A 17790-nucleotide genomic window follows, 5' to 3' on the forward strand; every position below is an offset into this window, starting at 1 on the left:
TTCTAGTCAAGGAAATTTGCAAGGACTAGAAACGCATTCACACTTACTAATTCAAACTTGCAGGGGTTGACTGAAAAAGGTACAGGCCATTTCATAGAAACAAAACACAGCTCCCCTGCGGGAAAGGGATGGCGACGGAGTCTTCTCTTCTGCTCCCCTGTTCTCTCCTTTGAGCTTTCATCTCTGTTTCTCTCTGCCTATCTGCCCAGTTATCTTCCTTCCCTTGGCCTACTAGCTTTCTCGGTTTTCTCATCAGCGTATGTGTAGCTGAAAATCCACCCTCGGACCTCCTCCACACAACCTGTCATTTTTAATACCTATCTCTCGCTGACTATCATTTCTGTACCCCCTCAGGCAAATTTTTGAGAGTCTGATTGGTCCAGTTCATCTGCCTATAGATCAGGCACTCTTGGGTCAAGTGTCAATCCAATCAACTGTAACCAAAGAGGCAGGGTCATGTAATATGAGCATGGCCTCTTGGACTGACCCTTTCAATGATGCCTTTTGTTGGGGGCTAGCACTCAGAGGAGGGAGCACGAGTGCGCAGGACCTTCAACAGGAACCTGCTGCAGACTCAAATTGACCAGTATTCCTAGGATGCCAGCCAGCAGGCGAGCAGTTCCTATGGATACTGCCACAGAGAGCGGAGAGCATCCTAGACTTGTGCATCAGTGAGAATACATGAGCTTGAAACTGCAGGCGGTGGGCAGACTGGCCAGACCTGCCCCAAGCACACCCCACCCACCACCAGTGCTATTGCTGCTGCTGCTGGGTCTAAGAAATGATTTCTGACCAAGGCCCAGTTAGCACAACGTCTTGCTCAGCAGACAATAAATACTTGTAAGTTGAAATGCAGATCTCAGCTCAGGTGCTATTAACGTGGCCGATGGCCACAGACTTGCATGGATGAGAAAACTCATGAGCCTCTCAATAGAGTCTTTTGAAACAAAACTGGTTTCAAGGACAATTGATATTCTTGTGGTTCTGCCCTTCCAAATATAATAAGTTAGTGTTCCAAGACTTGAAAGGTCTCTTGATTTCTTAAGGTGAACTGTTACAGAATCCTAGCCTGTGGTTAAGTGCTAACATGTAAGGTATTCCTGGAAAAGAATATTTAGGAAATAGAATTAATAGTGTCAGGAATAAATTCTTTTAGAGGATATTAAGTTACTTTGATTATGCAAGTTTCAAAAAAAATAGGAAGACTTGGGATGTGGCAGAATTTGTCTGCATAGATCTAACCCACACTTTATTGAAAGCTGTTATGCAATGAAATCTAGAAATTGATTATTGTCTGGCCTTGGCCAAACTTTTGCAAATTATAGGGTGAGGATGTCAATGTGTTTTACATAAATTAACTGCGTCCTTGCCTTATTTTCCCCCATCTGCACCTATGTCTAAACTCATCCCTACCCCACACACAAACCTTAAGAAAGTTTTATAGCAAACAATCAGAGGAGTATCACTGGTCTGAAACTTTTGAAAAAGGTATGAATAGTCAAGGCCTTGGTCAGCTCAAGAGGAACCAGTCTCCGCTTCCTTATTTGTGAAATGGATGTAACAATGTGAGTACTTCCTACCTCTTGCAGTGGTTACAGAAGCGTGTGGCATAATGTATGTGAAAATTTTTCGAAAAATGTATTTGGAGGTACTTCTACTATAAAGTATTAGCTTGATAATTCAATTTTATCTAGCAAAATATGTTAGCTCCTTCCATCCACTGAACTAATTTGTCGCACGTTCTTTAAAATTTTTTAAATATATATTCTATAAATTTTTTTTAAAAATAAGACATTCCTAAGTTTGGAACTGCCCACCAAAGCCAGCCTCATCTGGAGCTGTATTTTGCTGTCATCGTTGATGTTTGGAGGATACGTAAGTGCTTATATGTACACGTGCTTTCACTCTGGGTGGAAAAACCCAGACCGGTGACTCCTTACCAACCACGTTAGACACATTGGGCAAAGACAAGTACTGAACAGAAGCTTTGACTGTAGCTATTGTCATTTAATGCTTTGCTTTCTAATTAACTTTGTACATCTTTAGCCTCTGCAAGGAACAGAGTGTTCATATGCTGTTAGAATTTTGTATTGTAAAATAAAATGGCGAAGGCTTTCATACCCCAAAACCTGCCTGCTTCTCATTCTGCCTTCCCCAGGTGGTGAGATGGAATCCCCTTCCCAACCCAACTGCACAGCAAGGCCTGCCAGGGGTTGGCAAAGAACAGTTGCAGGCCCAGCAGACCCTATGTGGTCTCAGAAGCTGTCCCAGCCCGGGGCATGAGCTGATTGGCCAAAAAGAGCTGACCCCTTGCCATCCACAGGCCCCAGAGAAGCAGTTCCAGCCCAACCATGACTATATATTCTTGGGGCAGATGGTGTCCCAGGGCAAAAAAAGCCAATGTCTGCTCATGGGCCCTTCTCAGAACATGAAGACGTCCCATCCAGGTCAACGGGTCCCGAGGAGTCCAGCAATGGTATTGGTATGGTACACTCCCAAGACTTCTCTTCTGCCTGTAAGGATAAAATAAGACTGCCTACCTCTCCCACCCTGCACTATGCCCAGTACTGATGATGCTTGCCTTAGGTTCAGCCCTGTCAGAGACCATGCATTGTACTCTATGCTCTGCCTCTGGCCTAGGCCGAGTGGATGGGAGAGACCTCTGACCCAAGAGCAAATTCATAGGCTGACTAGCTACAAAGAAATAGGGCTCGGCACGTGGGGCTAGACCAACGGGATCCTCTCTCTAGGAAATACCAGGAAACAGAGTCTTTTCACTCTGAAATATAGAAACTGAGTGGTCAGGACTCAGAGAGGCCATGATAATAGGCTAATTCAAAACAAAGGTCTAAGAAAGACCTTTAGAGATTTAGATTTAGAGGACAAGAAAGGGGGCCTTGCTCTCAGGAGGCCCTATGCCCTACCCGAGAACCACGTCCTGGGGCTTTTGTGGCTCCACTGAGACTCGGGCAGCTCAGGCAGCAATGCAGCATTGTTTCCCGCTGGAGCTTAACGTACCGAAGCTCTCTGCAAGTACTTACAAAAGTACTTAAGAGATGGAAGGAGCAATCGTTTACTCCTCTCTCTGTCTCTCTGTAAAGAAGGCTCAAATATGCACACACACACAAAAAAAGACCCCCCCAAAGCCACTATCTTGCTGCAGTGATAAGGAAAAAAGTTGAAGGCCCCACGAAAGCATTTTGTGGGGCTCCCCATGGGATGCAGACCATTTCAGAGAACAGGGCCTGTGGGCCCTAGAACTGAGGGGTTCCCTGCTCCTCCATTGTCTTTATCTTTCCTCCTAGACTCTGGCTGCTCTTATTTCTCAGGACAAATGAAATGATCAAGTGAAAGGAAGTGGCGGTGGCTTCTTCCGTCCCAGGAATGGCAGACAAAGACCCAGGGAGCTGGAACAGACACGCAGCAAACCAAGCTCTCCTAGCTGGGTCCCCACTAGAAATAGGAGAGCAAACGTATTCCAAAGGATGACATTTAGACTTCTCTGTGTAAACGTCGTCTATCCAACTCATGAGCTTTGCTGGCCACTCGAAGACAGAATGTGCCTAGGAAGGAGCATGGGACCAAGTAATAAAACCATTAGTGAGGGTGCTGTCGATGGTCCATTGGCTATAAAATGCACAGACAGCTGGAAAAAATTGCTTTGACTCCATGACTTCTTGGAATTATAGTTATGACAAATACTGATTTGCACAGTTGGACACTTTATTTTAACATTTCAGTGTTCGTGTTTGCACATGGACAAGTACACATATAGGGAGAAGCCATCTGACTCCTTGGACCTGAAATAAAATTTTGTTAGCATAACAGTTTTACCACCAATCCCTCCTCCAAGTCAAAGACCTCTGGCAAATGCTTGAAGGCAAAAGCACTCCCGGTTACCTGGTCTCTGAAATGGGCTATATGAGCTTGCTCTGAACTTTAATAGCCCTTTACTGAACATATAAAAGAGTTTGCTTTTGCCCCTGGTGTTCCCTCCATCACCCAGCCCCTCAGTCCTGGTAGCTGAGCCTTTGGGAGACCCACAGGGCCTGTGGAAGCCACACCCCTTGAGGCCATATCCTCAGAGATGCCAATACAACCTAATAAAAATTCAGACTGCCACCCAGGTGTCTTACCTATGAGACATTTGGAAACAGATTTAGAACCTAGGGTCTACCAATAAGCCGCATGTTGAACTGGATTTCTCATGCTTCATCTTACTCTGCCGAGATTCATGGTGGTAAAGTGGGAGGCTATTTGCATGCTTCTGCAAAAGTCTATTTTCTAGGTCACATCAAGGGAAAGGGACTGGATAGTCTGAAGACTGAAAACCAAGGGCCACCAAATCGCCCAAGTTGCTTTGTATATTAATATTCATGTGCTTTGGGAACTGAAAGTTTATTTATTTTTAATTTAAAGTTTTGTCTCTAAAACTGGCAGGCCCCAAACAAGCCTTCTGTGCCCCAGCGACCCACTCTTTAGAATGGGTCCAGGTAAAAGAGAATCGAAGACTGTGGCCAGAAACCAGATGTCGTAACTGGGCAGACATGAGGCCTAGAAAAGGCATGCAGGGCTATCTTTCTGCCAAGGGCATGTATGTCTGGGTGCGATTTTATCCTATTGGTTATTAATCTTTTATTTAACTGGACCTCTAAGGGAAGCACTGATAGAACCTCCCCTGTAGCCATTCATTCAGTTCTTCATTGGCTGAGCAAACATTTCCTGAGGACCTACTATGCACCAGACATCATGCTAGGCGATAGGGATTAAATGGCAAGCAGGACTCAGTACCTGCCCCTCACAGAACTCATGGTCAAGGAAGATCCATCCTTGAGACACAAAGCCAACATACGAAGGACTCACCATTCATTCAGTGCTTTTTTCGCCTCATACCAGCCAGCCAGATGATAAGTGGAGTCCCCTGCTTTCTGAAAACATTTAGGTTTTGAAAAGGACAGACTCTCCAATTGCGTCTTCTGATTAAGCTACACAGCGTTCCTTCCCAATGATCTTTAATCAATTTATCAGGTACCCACAATAGCCCCACGGGGATAGAGAACAAATTGCCAACTGCCAAGAATCAACAAGCGTTACGAACCCAAACTTCAGAGCTGTCACTACCAAATGAAATCAGGAGCCCAAACTGTAAGAAAAGGAATAACCAATTTGGGAACTATATACTGTGCAATACAAATGAAAATTTCAGGAACCATATACTTTATGAATGAAACAGTGCACTGAACACTCTCATTTTGCATTGTTCATTTCAATCAAATGACATTCAGACACTGGATGATTAATGAATGAGTTTTGGTTTTGATTTGGCCTCAGAAATACATTGCTTTATGGAGCAAATCTAAATAGGTGAACCAGGTAGATTTTTGCATTGATACCATTTCTTTGTTGCATTATTCTGTTTAGCTTAAACGAAATTGTGGTTGTTTTTTTCCTTGGAAATTTTGCATATGAGATAAAGCACATTGTCTTATTGCTAATTTTCCTTCCAAGATGTTAGTGGATATTTGTGTCTACATTTTGTCTTTTTTCTTAGTTAATATTTCTTTATTCCCCATAAGAAAAAGATTTTAATAAGCATTTACAAATTCTCAGAGTATTAGAAATAGCCATGTGATGAAATGATGTACCTTGCTGTTTTTGAAATTATAGGATTCCAGATTCTTCGAGTTGGAAGATAATTCAGTGGGGGAAATTATCCAGCTTCACAGCCTGCAATCAACAGGATAAACCTCATGGCCTGTGTACATGATGTTGGCTTAGCTGGTGAAAGATTAAGCAGAATTAGGGCTTTGGCAAGGCATATACTCAAAATGAGGGAGAGGGGGATAAAAGGAGGAAAGGAAGAAGGAGAGGTTTTAAATATAATTTGGTATTTTAGAAAAAGGTAATTTGGTCGCCATGAGGTAGCAGAGGGAGGAATTGATTGTCTTTTGTTTAAAGGACTTAAGAGGTTAGAGGGCACCAAAATCTTTTCAGTTTTGGACCTGCAAATGTTTCACTCTAGTTCTGAACTATGTTGTGACCACCATTATCATGCTTTAAAGGGATCCCCATCTTAGGATTTGGAGTTGCCCAGACCTAGATTCAAACCTCATCTTTACAACATTCTAGTTGTGTTACTGTGGGCATGTTGTGTCCCCTACCTGAGCCATATCTGGAAATGAAGATAAACTTCTAGTTATAAAATGAACAAGTCTCAAGGATGTAACGTTCAGCACAGGAAAGAGGGAAATTTGGAGATTTAACGCAGTCTTGGTTTCCAGAGGTAAGTGGTGTGGACGCAGTTCAGCTGGATTCCTGGAGGCTCACACAGAGGAAGGAGCTGCCACCTGGAGAATGCACATTGGCTCTTCTGCTGACTCACGGTGACCCACGCCTTACGCACCGACTTCACTTCTCTGACTCTTAGTGTTCTCGTCTATGAAGAAGCACTATTTTTACCTGCAACCACATCGGTTAACTTTGGAAACCAGATTTTCCCTCTTTCCAAACGGAACACAATCTGATTGATTAAATAAGGAAAAAAAGTGTGTGTGTGTGTGTGTGTGTGTGTGTGTGTGTGTGTGTGTCTGCCTACCTCTATCTAGACCTGAGCTGTCCAATACAGTAGTCACTAAACCCATGTGGCCATTTAAACTTAAATTTAAATAATTAAAATGAAATATAATTTAAAAGTCAGTTCCTCAGTCCTAGCCATATGTCAAGTGTTAATAGCCACATGTGGCTAATGGCTTCCATATTTAACAGCACAGATATAGAATATTTCTCTCACTACAGAAAGTTCTATAGGCAAAATAGATCTAGACCATCCAACCAGTTATGGATAATAATAATCATAGATAATAAATGAGCAGATAGATAATAGTACATAGGTAAGTAGGTATAACCAACAGTCCATAGATAACTAGTTCTATATTTATTTAACCATGAATGGTTGAATGACCTATTTATATATACGGTCATGTGTCACTTAACGATTGGGATACATTCTGAGAAATTCAATGTTAGGCGATTTCGCAGTTGTGTGAACATCATAAAGTGCACTTATACCCGCACAGGTGGTCTATAGCCTACATACATCTAGGCTATGTGGCTATGTTGTAGCTCCTGGGCTACAAACCTATGCAGTATGTCACTGTACTAAATACTGTGAGAAATTGTAGCACCGTGGCATTTGTGTACCTAAACATATCTAAACATAGAAAAGGTACAGTAAAAACACAATATAAAAGTTTTTTTAAATGGTACATCTATATATGGCACTTACCATGAATGGAGCTTGCAGACTGGAAATTGCTCTGGGTGAGTCAGTGAGTGGTGAGTGCACGTGAAGGCCTAGGACATTACTGTGTACTTCTGTAGACTTTTTAAACACTGGCACACAGCCTCCGCCTCCTTCCTTCTGAGAGGGTCAGAAATAGTACATTGAGGCTGTCAGTACTGCTCCACAGGAATGTGGGCAGGATTGATTGGAAATATTGAGGAGAAACTGACTGTCAGGAGAGAGTGAAAGGTGCCTGAGGATCAGGAGGAATAAGAAATAAAGCTGGAGAGAGAACGGAACATAGGAGGTTGCCATGGCAATGTGGTTTTGGCTATTGCATATGGCAGCACTGGTCAGATTAAGAAATTCTGTGGTATTCATATAAAAGAGGGTATTTAACATGTAAAGGGTATAAAATTGAGGACTCAGTATTTTGACTCTGGAAATCTGTTTTTGGTCCCACTGACCCTGTGTGCACAAAGGGCTCTCGCTGGCATTGAATTCATAGAAGAAATAAAACTTATCTATGCTTTACATCATTAAAAGCCGAAAATATTCCCAAAGTACAGAGACAGGCTGGCTCCACACTGCCACCGGAAGCTTTTACTAAAGTCACAGTGGCACTTACTACTTGTTAAGGTAGCTCCTGTGAGCCTTTGCCCTTTTATAAGACCTTAGGTCCTCAACAAAGGATTTGCAGCACTGTAACTCTGAAGACCATCAGCCTAGATCTGGGAGAGCTGCAGCAGCCTCTGAATATGTAGCATCGGAGGGCACGCTCCTCTGTGCCCAAACGGGTCAGCAGCTGACTGGCTGGGATGCAACCTGTGCACTCAAAGTTGAGGTGCCGCAATAAGAGGGAATCTATTGCTAAGCCCCACAGATATTGCACCTGTCAGAGAAAAAAATTGCTCCCGAACCACATATCTTTCTGTTTCTTACAGGAAATTCAGCTCCATTGTAATCTTATGGGACTGCTGTCGTATATACAGTCTGTCACTGTATCATCGTATGGTACGTGACTCTCTATATAAAATAGACATATATGAATAATAAGACCTAGGCAGAAAAATAACGGGAGAGAAATAACACTGTAGATGTGCTATGGACTGAATTGCATCTCTCTGTTTCCACCCTCAAAAAAAATCATGTGTCGAAGTCTTAATCCCCAATGTGTTCAGATTTGGGGATGATTAGGTTTAGAAGAGGTCATGAGGGCGGGGCTTTCATTATGAGATTAATGTCCTTATAGGAAGAGGAAGAGACACCAGGGCGCTCTGTGCCATGTGCGGACACAGCAGGAAGGTGGCCATCTACAAGCCAGGAGGAGAGTTCGCATTAGGAAATGCACTGACCAACACCTTGATCTTGGACTTCCCAGCCTCCAGAACTGTGAGAAGTAAGTCTGCTTGTGTAAGCCACTCAGTCTGTAGGATTTTATTATAGGAACCCGAGTAGACTAATACAGATAATAAGTATTAATAAGTTCAGTCCATTCTATTTTATTTATGTAAACTGGACTTTTCACTCTGAAACTGCTTCTGAAAAGACATTTTCCCTGGGCAGAGAAAACATTGGCTCTCCACAAGCGGCCACCTGCAGCCTCCAGAAATGCACCTGTGTTTATCTTTGCAATGAATGCCTTTAATGGCTGCCGTGTCTCCTCCCGAAAGGTTGCCAAATTGATTTTCTTCTAGATAATAACGAACAAGCTGATAAATGTCAGCCCTGAATATGAGAGGACTGGAAAGGGAAGGGGGCTGTTTTATCCCACTTCTAAATCCATGCTGCCACCTGGTGGATCCCACCACGAGAAAAACAGGAGGAATTGTGTTAATGACCAGAAACCTTGATGCAAATTTGCCCTGCAGATCCTATAAGGCAAAATGATGGGGACCGTAGGCCACGTGTCAGGTCATGAGCTAAACAATGGACACACATTACTTCTGTTATTTCACAACAACCCAGGCAGGGAGAATTATCATGCAAGTTTTCTGATGAGTAAAAGGGCTCGGAAAAGATTAGAATGTTTGCATTGTGGTCAGATCAACTCTGAGATGCAATTAATAATCCTGGGTGAGCCTGTGAATGGACAGGTGGAATAGCTAACCTTTATTCCTCTTTCTGGAGGAATCCTTCCTCAGACTCCTGTTGAATCACCAGCTTATTATATGACCTTTCCTGCTCGCTCTCGCTCTCTCTCTCTCTTCTCCCCTAACTTGTAACCTGGCTCAAGGCCAGCTGGTGAGCTACTCCATCCTTAGGAAGTACAACTAACAAAGAGTATCGTTGACATTGGCATGGTTTCTGTGAGTCACTTAATAGCTAAGTTATGAGGAAGCTGATCGGAAAAGGCCGGAAGGGTGTACCAAGTATACGGAGCGAAAAAGAGAGAGAGGAAGGCAGCTGTTGGGAATCCTGGTGGTTTCCAGGCCCTGATGCCAATTGGTATGAGGTCCATGAAGGGACATGAGGTATCTGTTTGCAGCTGCTCCCCTGCTCCAAATGCTTCTGGTGGGAATGCAATCACAGGACCCTGACCACCCATCCCAGACAGGGACAGAGACGGACATGTATGCCAGATGAGCCAATCTCATTTCCTTTCCAAGGAATGGTAGAGTTGGAGCTGAGTTGTCCAGGGGAAGCCCTTCATTCCTTTCCTTCTAAAGGCCTGGAGGCTTCCCTTTTTGGTTTCTCTTACATTAGTTTCTACCATTTGTAGACAAAGAACACTGCTGTCAACCACTCTTATTTAAGAAAGCTAGGTAGAGTGGCCTTCTGTTTCCCCCCAATCAAAAGAGGCCCTCAAGTGGGTGATTTCCCAGCTCTGTGTCACTCACCGATGCCTTTTTGGGATTCCTTTCTAATCACTTTCCCTCCAGCTGCTGCACGGACACCTTGTGGGCGTGCTGACCTCTGGTGTGGACAGGATGAAAGGGCTGGGTGATGACTAAAGCCATCCCTTTGGGGCCCCATTCGAAAGGCCTCCTTCCAGCTCATATCCTGTGCTCCCCATCACTCCCCACGCCGGTAGCTCAACAATGAGGACTGTGTCTTAAACACGCTGGAAAATAATAATAGTGACTCTCCACTGAGGACAGTTTCACATCTATCACCTTATTTGCTGTCCCCCACCCAACCATCCTGTGAGAGCACTGTTTCTATTTTACAGATGAGGAAACAGGCTCAGAGAGGTTAGGTGACTTTCCTAAGGTCACATATCTGGTTTGTTACGGATTCAAGACACTTGAAAGAAAAGGGGCAGTGTCCCACGAGGCACGAACGGTGCTGTTTATCTCCAAGAAGACAGAAAACTTTGAAGTGGTGATCAGCTCTCTCTTCCTTCTGTTCCAAGAAGCCAGGCCCCTGCAGGAACTGGATTCTGCCCCACTTCTTTGGCCAAAGAGTGGGGCACATATTACTTCGATAAGATAGTGGGAGGTTTTTCCAACACATTTGAAATTTATATTTCTCTCAGGACTAACAGATCTATGGTGATAGCTGGCTTCATGCTTTATCAGGCGTCGTATTCAATCTTGCTCAAAACAGTTGCCACTGGAGAGGGGAGACTTCAGTCCTCCCCAAAAAGGTTGTTACCTCTGCCCACCTTCTACTTTAATTTCCTCAAAATAGAAGTTGCTAAGCTAATTGATCAGGGTCCAGGACATTCCTTGGGCCCTATAACAACATTGGGCAGGTTTACATCATCTTAAAAGTCAATTCGCGTGCTTTCCCTGGGAGCCTGTTACAAGCCTGCCTTCATGAGTAGACGTGGCCAAGCTCTTCTTCCTCTTCTTCCACATCTGTAACCGAGTCAGCAAATCAAGCCAGAGGAAGCAGGAAGCTTCATTTATACCTCCAGCTCACCTTTGAAAGCCCTAAAGCACTTTGCTTTCCCTTTGGCTCAGTTATAAATAAAACGGTATTTTTGTTTCTTGTTTATCTTGTGGTATACTAGTAAATGTTTAACAACCAACTCTTTGGTTGGGGAGAGAGGGAGAAAGAACAGCTCTGATTTGTATATTTGCCAGTTTCCATGATGTAAATACTCTCATTGCGGCCAGTTCCTAGATGCCAGCATGATATTATTAGGAAGTAACGTGCATTAGCACACCATCATATAAGATTTCCACCATACAGGTATCCTAGACATAAATAACCTCGCGAACACAGATCATTGTAAAATGTAGCAAAGTAATTAGGAAGTGATGGATTTTGAGTATTTATTACCATAGTTTTAAATATAGCTCAATTGTAAGTTGATATAATTTAATTTTTCAGAAGGGCTATATTTAACAACCAGCTTACAAAATTCCTGAAATTTTAACAATTGGCTCTTACGAGCTGTTCAAGCTGGCTGTGGCACGCCACTGCATTTATTTGTTATCCCTGGCATATGGTGTTCTCTCGATCGGGACCCTTACTGTTTTCATCCACCAAGCTTCCTTTTCTTGGAGGACCCACCTCTTCCATTCCATTTCGTTCCGGAGGAACGAAACAGTCACATGACCTGCCTCTCCACTATCCTGATAACAAGACCTATGACCAGAGCCATGTTATGAGGGGAGAGGTGACAGGACTGGGTGAAGGCATGGGAAAACAAGGATGCTTCTCGAATAACACCCAGCCTGGGACAACAGGAACCTGGCTTCTTCCTGGGGAGACAGAGCCTGGAATCTCTGCCCAGGTGCTAGGACTCCTGTGGGTAGAGCAGAGGTTGCGAACTCTGGGGGAGCATCTAGCCTTTATTTTATTTGGCCCGGTGCTGTGTTTGGAAACATTTGAATTCATTGTTAAGATCTAGAAAGCAGGAGTGCTCACCTCACACTGCTGGTTGGGCAACAAACAGCCAGAACTGGGTGTAGCTGCCCGCCGCCCCCCACCCCGCCCCGCGTCAGGCACGCACCCTGCAGCTTGCCAGTCTCAACAGGCTCAGCGTTTCCAGCTGAGCCTTGTAGACATGTGCACTTGTCTCAAGCTGGAAGTCGCTACACAAGCTTTTGGGCACATGAATGCAACTTCCAGGTCTCCCACCACCCCATTTACCCCTCTATCAGCATCTGCGCCCTCATAGCACAGATGTGACCTCCTGTTATTACAGAGGAACCATTTCTGCTTCCATATGAAACCAATTCCTCCATTTTAAACTGGATCCCGCCCCTCTCGTCCGCTCAAGGACACCGTTCCAGCACTTCCTCGTCTCTCTTCCACATCACCAGTTTTTCTCCTACTGCAGCAGTCCCCAACCTTTCTGGCACCAAGGACAGGTGCTCCTATGAGAATCTAATGCCTGAGGATCTGAGGTGGAGCTGAGGCGGTGATGCTAGCGCTGGGGAGCAGCTGCCAATGCAAATGAAGCTTCATTCCCTTGCCTGCTGCTTACCTCCTGCTTTGCAGCCTGGTTCCTAACAGGCCGAGAAATGGTACCGTTCTGTGGCGCAGGGTTAAGGATCCTGCTCTAACAGGATCACGCCCGACCCAGACCACAAACATATGGTCCTTTCTTCCATCCCAATGAAACTTTCTCTCAACTCCCTTGTCCTGCCAGCTACTGTTCTAGTTCTCTGTTCTCCTTGACAGCTGAACTCGTCTAAAGAGTCATATACTCCTGTTGTCTCCTACTTTTCTCCTCCCATTCTCTCTTAAAACTACTCCAGTCGGGCATTCATCCCTATCACTCAACCAAAACTGTTCTTGACAAGGTCACAAATACTAAATCCATGTTGCTAGATCCAAGAGTGAATTCTCAGGCTCATCTTACTTGGCTTCGCGGCACTATTTATCAGAGCTTGCCACTCCCTCCTTCCTAAACACCTTCACTTGGTCTCCTTTTCATTCTCATTTGCAAGAAAGCTAAACTTCATTCTTTGGCTGTGATCTGCAATTGCTGCTGGCATAGCGGAGGCATACGGGAATCTAGATGCCAAGCATTAAAATGTTGTAATTGATTGAAGATTTGTTTCATAAAATATTTTTCCTTAATTTGCATGCTTGTGTTACTGAGAGATCTCACTCCTCCTCCTCACCATAGAGACAGCACCTAGTAGTGAGGGGCAGGGGCAGTGGTGGCAGCAGGTGTCCAGCAGACACCTGTCACCCAGCAAGAAGGAAAAAAGGCAGATGGGGCTGCACCACACTGTGCTGCTTCGTCACTTCTCACTTAGCTGGATTATTAATTAATACAGCCCCTAATTGCTGCCCCTGCTTCCTTCCTTAGTCTGTTCTCAACTCAACAGCACAAGTCAGAGCCTGTCATTCACTACTGAAAACCCTCTAACTACTGCCCATCCCACTCCGAGGAAAGCCCAGAATCCTTACCATGGCTGTAAGGTCCCACATGAACAGATTTTCTCGGCAAGCATCCCTATCACTCTCCTCTCATTGCTCCTGCTCCTGCCATCTGGACCTTTTCTGTCCCTCGAACATCCCAACACACTCTCACCTTCAGCCTTTGCATTGGTCCTTCTGCTTGGACCATTCCCAGGGAGACACATGGTTATCACTCTCAAATGCCCTCAAACTTTAAATATTACCTCTTCAAGTAACCCTATTCGAAATTCTGCCCTGCTTTCCTTGGACTCTCCTGGCCACACTTACGCTATTTGTTTTTCCCCCTTACCATATCATCTTCTATGATACCATATTATGAATTACATATTTATATTTATTGTCTGTGTCTCCTCCTCCCCAAATCTCAAGAGCTCAGGAGGGTGCTTGGCACATAATAAGCTCTCGATAAATATTTCTTGAATATATGAATTTCTAGGAAGGAATGTGGCTTGGATCCAAATATCAAATAGTTTTCTGGTCCAAAACCTATTAAAACAAAACAAAACAAAACACTTCCAAGGACTAAAGCTGTTTGAAAACAATCCAACCCACCTGTTCCAGCCCTTAAAGAGCCTTTCTGAGCAGGGATGGAGCAACAGAACCAAATATATATTGTCCTTGGTTTTCCCCAATTCCCTTCTAACTTGGCAGTTTGGGGGACCCCTGCCCTGGTCTTGGGACAACCTGAATGCCAGCAGGGCGGCAGCTTCCAGACCCCATGAAAGGGCTCCCCCAGCAGCAGCACAGAATAAGAGAGACCATGAGATTTACCATGTAAGTGAGCACTGTATGTGGAGTATGTGCTGGGAGCAACAAGAACAGCAGTAAATACAGAACAGAAAATAACGATTTTTTAAATGACTACAAACAGGACACATTATCTAAGCACTAACACCTAAGGAGGTGGCTGCCCAGGCTCTGGTGGGCAGCTCCTCAGGAGAGAGAAGCCGACTTCTTCCCAGGCTGCCTGGTCTTCAGTCCTTGTAACTTTTCATCTTTAAGTGCCTTCAAGAACTTATCTGCAAGAGAGCAAAACAAACTTAGCTGGAGTGGAGAGAAGGGCTTATTCTAACACCGCCAAAGCAATTGTGTTTTCTACATGAGTCCCAAACCCATTATGATCCAAGATGGGCGGGTGGGGGCAGGGGGCCCTAACAGCCCAAACATGTATAAGTAGAGAAATGTAGGACTTAGATAAGCCCATTTTCTAGGAATTGTTTCTTCCATGGCTATGGAAGGGGAATTACAGGGTGCCCAATGAATTGGGGACCATTCCCATGTCATATAGACCTAAACATTTAGGTTATTTCATACTTTCCTGTGTGGGGGGGGGAGGCCATTTTATAGAATAGTGGGCATGGTCTTCTAGAACCATCTACCTTCCTCCCGTGGTCAAGTGCTAGCCCCTCAGTGAACGTCCTTGGGCCTCCTGGGTCTTGCACAATTCCCACTTCTCCCCTACAGACATTCCAACTGACACTCGCCTACTTCCCCCACCTCCCATTCAGGATCCCAGTTTAAGATAAACACTAAATCTCAGGTCTCTAGAGAGAGGGGCTGTCTGAGGTGGATGGAGCTCCAGGGGCAGTAGTACTGTGAGGGAGACTCAGAGTTCAGGAAAGGGGCTGTCGTGAATGACATTCCAGGTTTAGAAACTCAAGGTCCAAATTACTGACAGGGCTCAGGATGGAGGGAGGATGTAGTTTGGGACAAAAGGGTTCGTAAAGTCCAGATTCGTGGTCAGGGAAGCAGTCGGTTGAAATCCAGGCTAGGGGAGTCTGGGTTTTGGGAGATCCATCTAAGACCTGGGACTCCTGGGAGCTGGAGCCTGAGCCCAAGGCCACACTGTGGGGGAGGGGATAAGAGGGCATGGAGCCAAGGGGGTGGCCAAGGCAGGCTAAGGATGGGCTAGCGCAGCCCCAGGGAAGTCACGCACATCGCTGGGAATCGAAGCCGTCTCCAGTGATGGTGAGCAGCTCCAGCTCCTTAATCCGGATCTCCAGCTCGCACAACTCCTCGGGGTGTGAGGCAGAAGCAAGCCAGGGGGTCGTGGGGCCGGACGCCAGGGTCGAGGCAGCCACCTCTGGCCCTGGCGGCGGCGAGTAGAAGAAGCGCAAAGGCTCATAGGGGATGGAGGCCAGGCCCGAGGGCCAGGGCGGGGGACAGGGGCGCTCCCTGGGGGGACCCAGGCCGGGCGGCGGCGGGGGCGCTGGGGTCGGGGGCGCCTGGGGCAGGGGCCGGCCCCCCAAGACCCCACCCGCCGGCGCCCCACCCGCCTTCAGTGGCACAAAGAGCTTCTTCCAGATGTTGAAGTCGCTGAGCGGGGACGAGGAGATGCCGCGGTCGTAGAGGGACGGGAAGTAGAGGGGCGGGGCCGGCCGCTGGCTCATCGTGGCACTCTGGCTGCCGCGCCGCCCCTTCGGCATCTTTTAAATGGGAGGCTGCGTGGGAGGAACCCCGCGCAGGTAGGCGCGCACCTGCCCCACGTCGCAGGGGTTCTGAGGTTCCACAGGCCACGCCCCGAGGGAGCGCGGCCCCACCCTTTCGACCCCGCCCCTCCCGGAATAGGCGGGATTCGAGGGTCCCGCCGGCCACGCCCCAGAATGTGGCCACGCCCATTGGAGGCAGGCCGCGCCCCCGAAGTGAGAAAGGCACCCTGAGTGGCGCGAGTGGGAGTCCCGTAGGCGCACCCTAAGTTGCAGGACGACCCCTTGGTTTCCGCTTCGCCGGGCGATCTTCTTACCCGCTCGACGACAGGACCCAGCCTCCAGCCTCTGGCCAAGTCCGGCCCCTCTGTTCCTAAATTCCACAAGCCTGGCTCCATCCAGCCCAGTTGCACCCCTGGTTGCAGCTTTCACAGGCTAACATGACCTCATCCGAAAGCACGAAGCCGGGAGCTGGCCAAAACTGCAAGAGGAAACTTTCCTCAGTCTTCCTCTCCTTTCACAGGGAGAAATTTTTTTTTGCCCTACAAACCTGTGCCCTGCCCCAGCTGACTTCCCTTACCATTCCTCCCTGCAAAGAAGTTTGGGGAAATGAGTGTCTGACGTTTCATCCACCACACCTGGAGGCAAAAATGGAGAAGGTTGATTGAGAATGGCTGTTAGAGCCAATCCACGTTTCTGCCAAATTTCTCAGTGTAGTGGGAGATTCTGGAAAAAGGGACCCTGGTATGGGTTTGTAATAGATTTGAAGTAGAGTGTCTTCGATGAAATGTACTTTAGTTCCCTTCCAAACACATTCCTTATCAGGAGCTCACAGACAATAAACTGACCACCAAAAGGAAATCTACCACAAATAGCTCACTTATTCTTTATGAGTGATCTGGACTACTGCTCAAGGGACATGCCCAGCATCTTTTCATGAGTAGCCCGTATTTGTCATCGACTGAAGGAAGGTAAATTTTCTTGAGAGCCTAAGTTTAACCGTGATTGGTACAAATGAACAAAGATGGGCAGGGGCTAGTTTAGGTTGCCAGCCAGTCAAGACCCGAGTCAATACCAGTTCCACTGGAAAATGCTGTGTGGGTGTGTGGGTGTGTGTCCGAGGGTGTAGCCGCAAAGGGAGAGACAGATGTCCAAGCTGGATATCTTTGGGCAAGTTGTTTGACTTCTAAGCTACTTTTCTGTAAAATAGAAATGAGAACCAGGTTGCTTCATAAGGTTGTTTATGGTGATCAGACACAAGACAGAATGGTGTGTGTAGAGCACTTATAAACCTAAAAATTATGTCCACAAGGAAAGGGCGCCTATCCCCACTCAGGGGTCTATCTGATGCTGAGCTTTTTCTTCCCATACTTAGCTAGATCCAGCCCAAGAATCCTATAATGCTGAGAATATAATAGGACTCACTAGAGATCAGAATATGCCACCCCAAAATATGCCACTTTGGCATAAGATTATTTTAAATTGAAGGCAATTGAGAAACAGAAAACATGGGGAATTCTCTGTCCTCTCCTTTTCTGCCTAAAAGCAGGACATATATTTCCCTCGGAAAGGGTAACAAATTTCCCCTTGTGAAGGAGTCCCTCCTGCCCTCTCCCATCCCAGGAAGAAGAGATGACTGGAGATGCCACTGTATAACAAATTTACTAAATGACCCTTATCTTCCATAAATTTCCTCCATATATTTCCCCCTCATAATTTACAACCCCTAGAAGCCCAAACCCCTTTTCCTTT

At 45.9% G+C, this 17790-nt stretch overlaps 1 protein-coding gene across 1 annotated transcript; it reads right to left on the bottom strand.

The window, feature by feature from the left end:
* Window positions 1-14019: 14019 nt before the first annotated feature.
* On the bottom strand, window positions 14020-16038 carry CUNH11orf91 (chromosome unknown C11orf91 homolog). Its single transcript, XM_016147057.2, has 2 exons — window positions 15549-16038; window positions 14020-14631 (listed from the first exon to the last, which is right to left on the bottom strand). The coding sequence occupies exons 1-2, from the start codon at window positions 16036-16038 to the stop codon at window positions 14546-14548; spliced, it is 576 nt and encodes a 191-aa protein (XP_016002543.1). The 3' UTR covers window positions 14020-14545.
* Between the last annotated feature and the right edge of the window lie 1752 nt (window positions 16039-17790).

The sequence above is a fragment of the Rousettus aegyptiacus genome, unplaced genomic scaffold, assembly GCF_014176215.1.
Source record: "Rousettus aegyptiacus isolate mRouAeg1 unplaced genomic scaffold, mRouAeg1.p scaffold_m13_p_5, whole genome shotgun sequence".
Lineage (NCBI taxonomy): Eukaryota > Metazoa > Chordata > Mammalia > Chiroptera > Pteropodidae > Rousettus > Rousettus aegyptiacus.

Coding starts and splice junctions, on each gene's coding strand:
- CUNH11orf91 (XM_016147057.2), bottom strand. CDS start 16,038: ATGCCGAAGGGGCGGCGCGGCAGCCAGAGTGCCACGATGAGCCAGCGG. Junction 14,632..15,548: donor CGGCTTCGATTCCCAGCGAT/GTGCGTGACTTC, acceptor GCTCTCTTGCAG/ATAAGTTCTTGAAGGCACTT.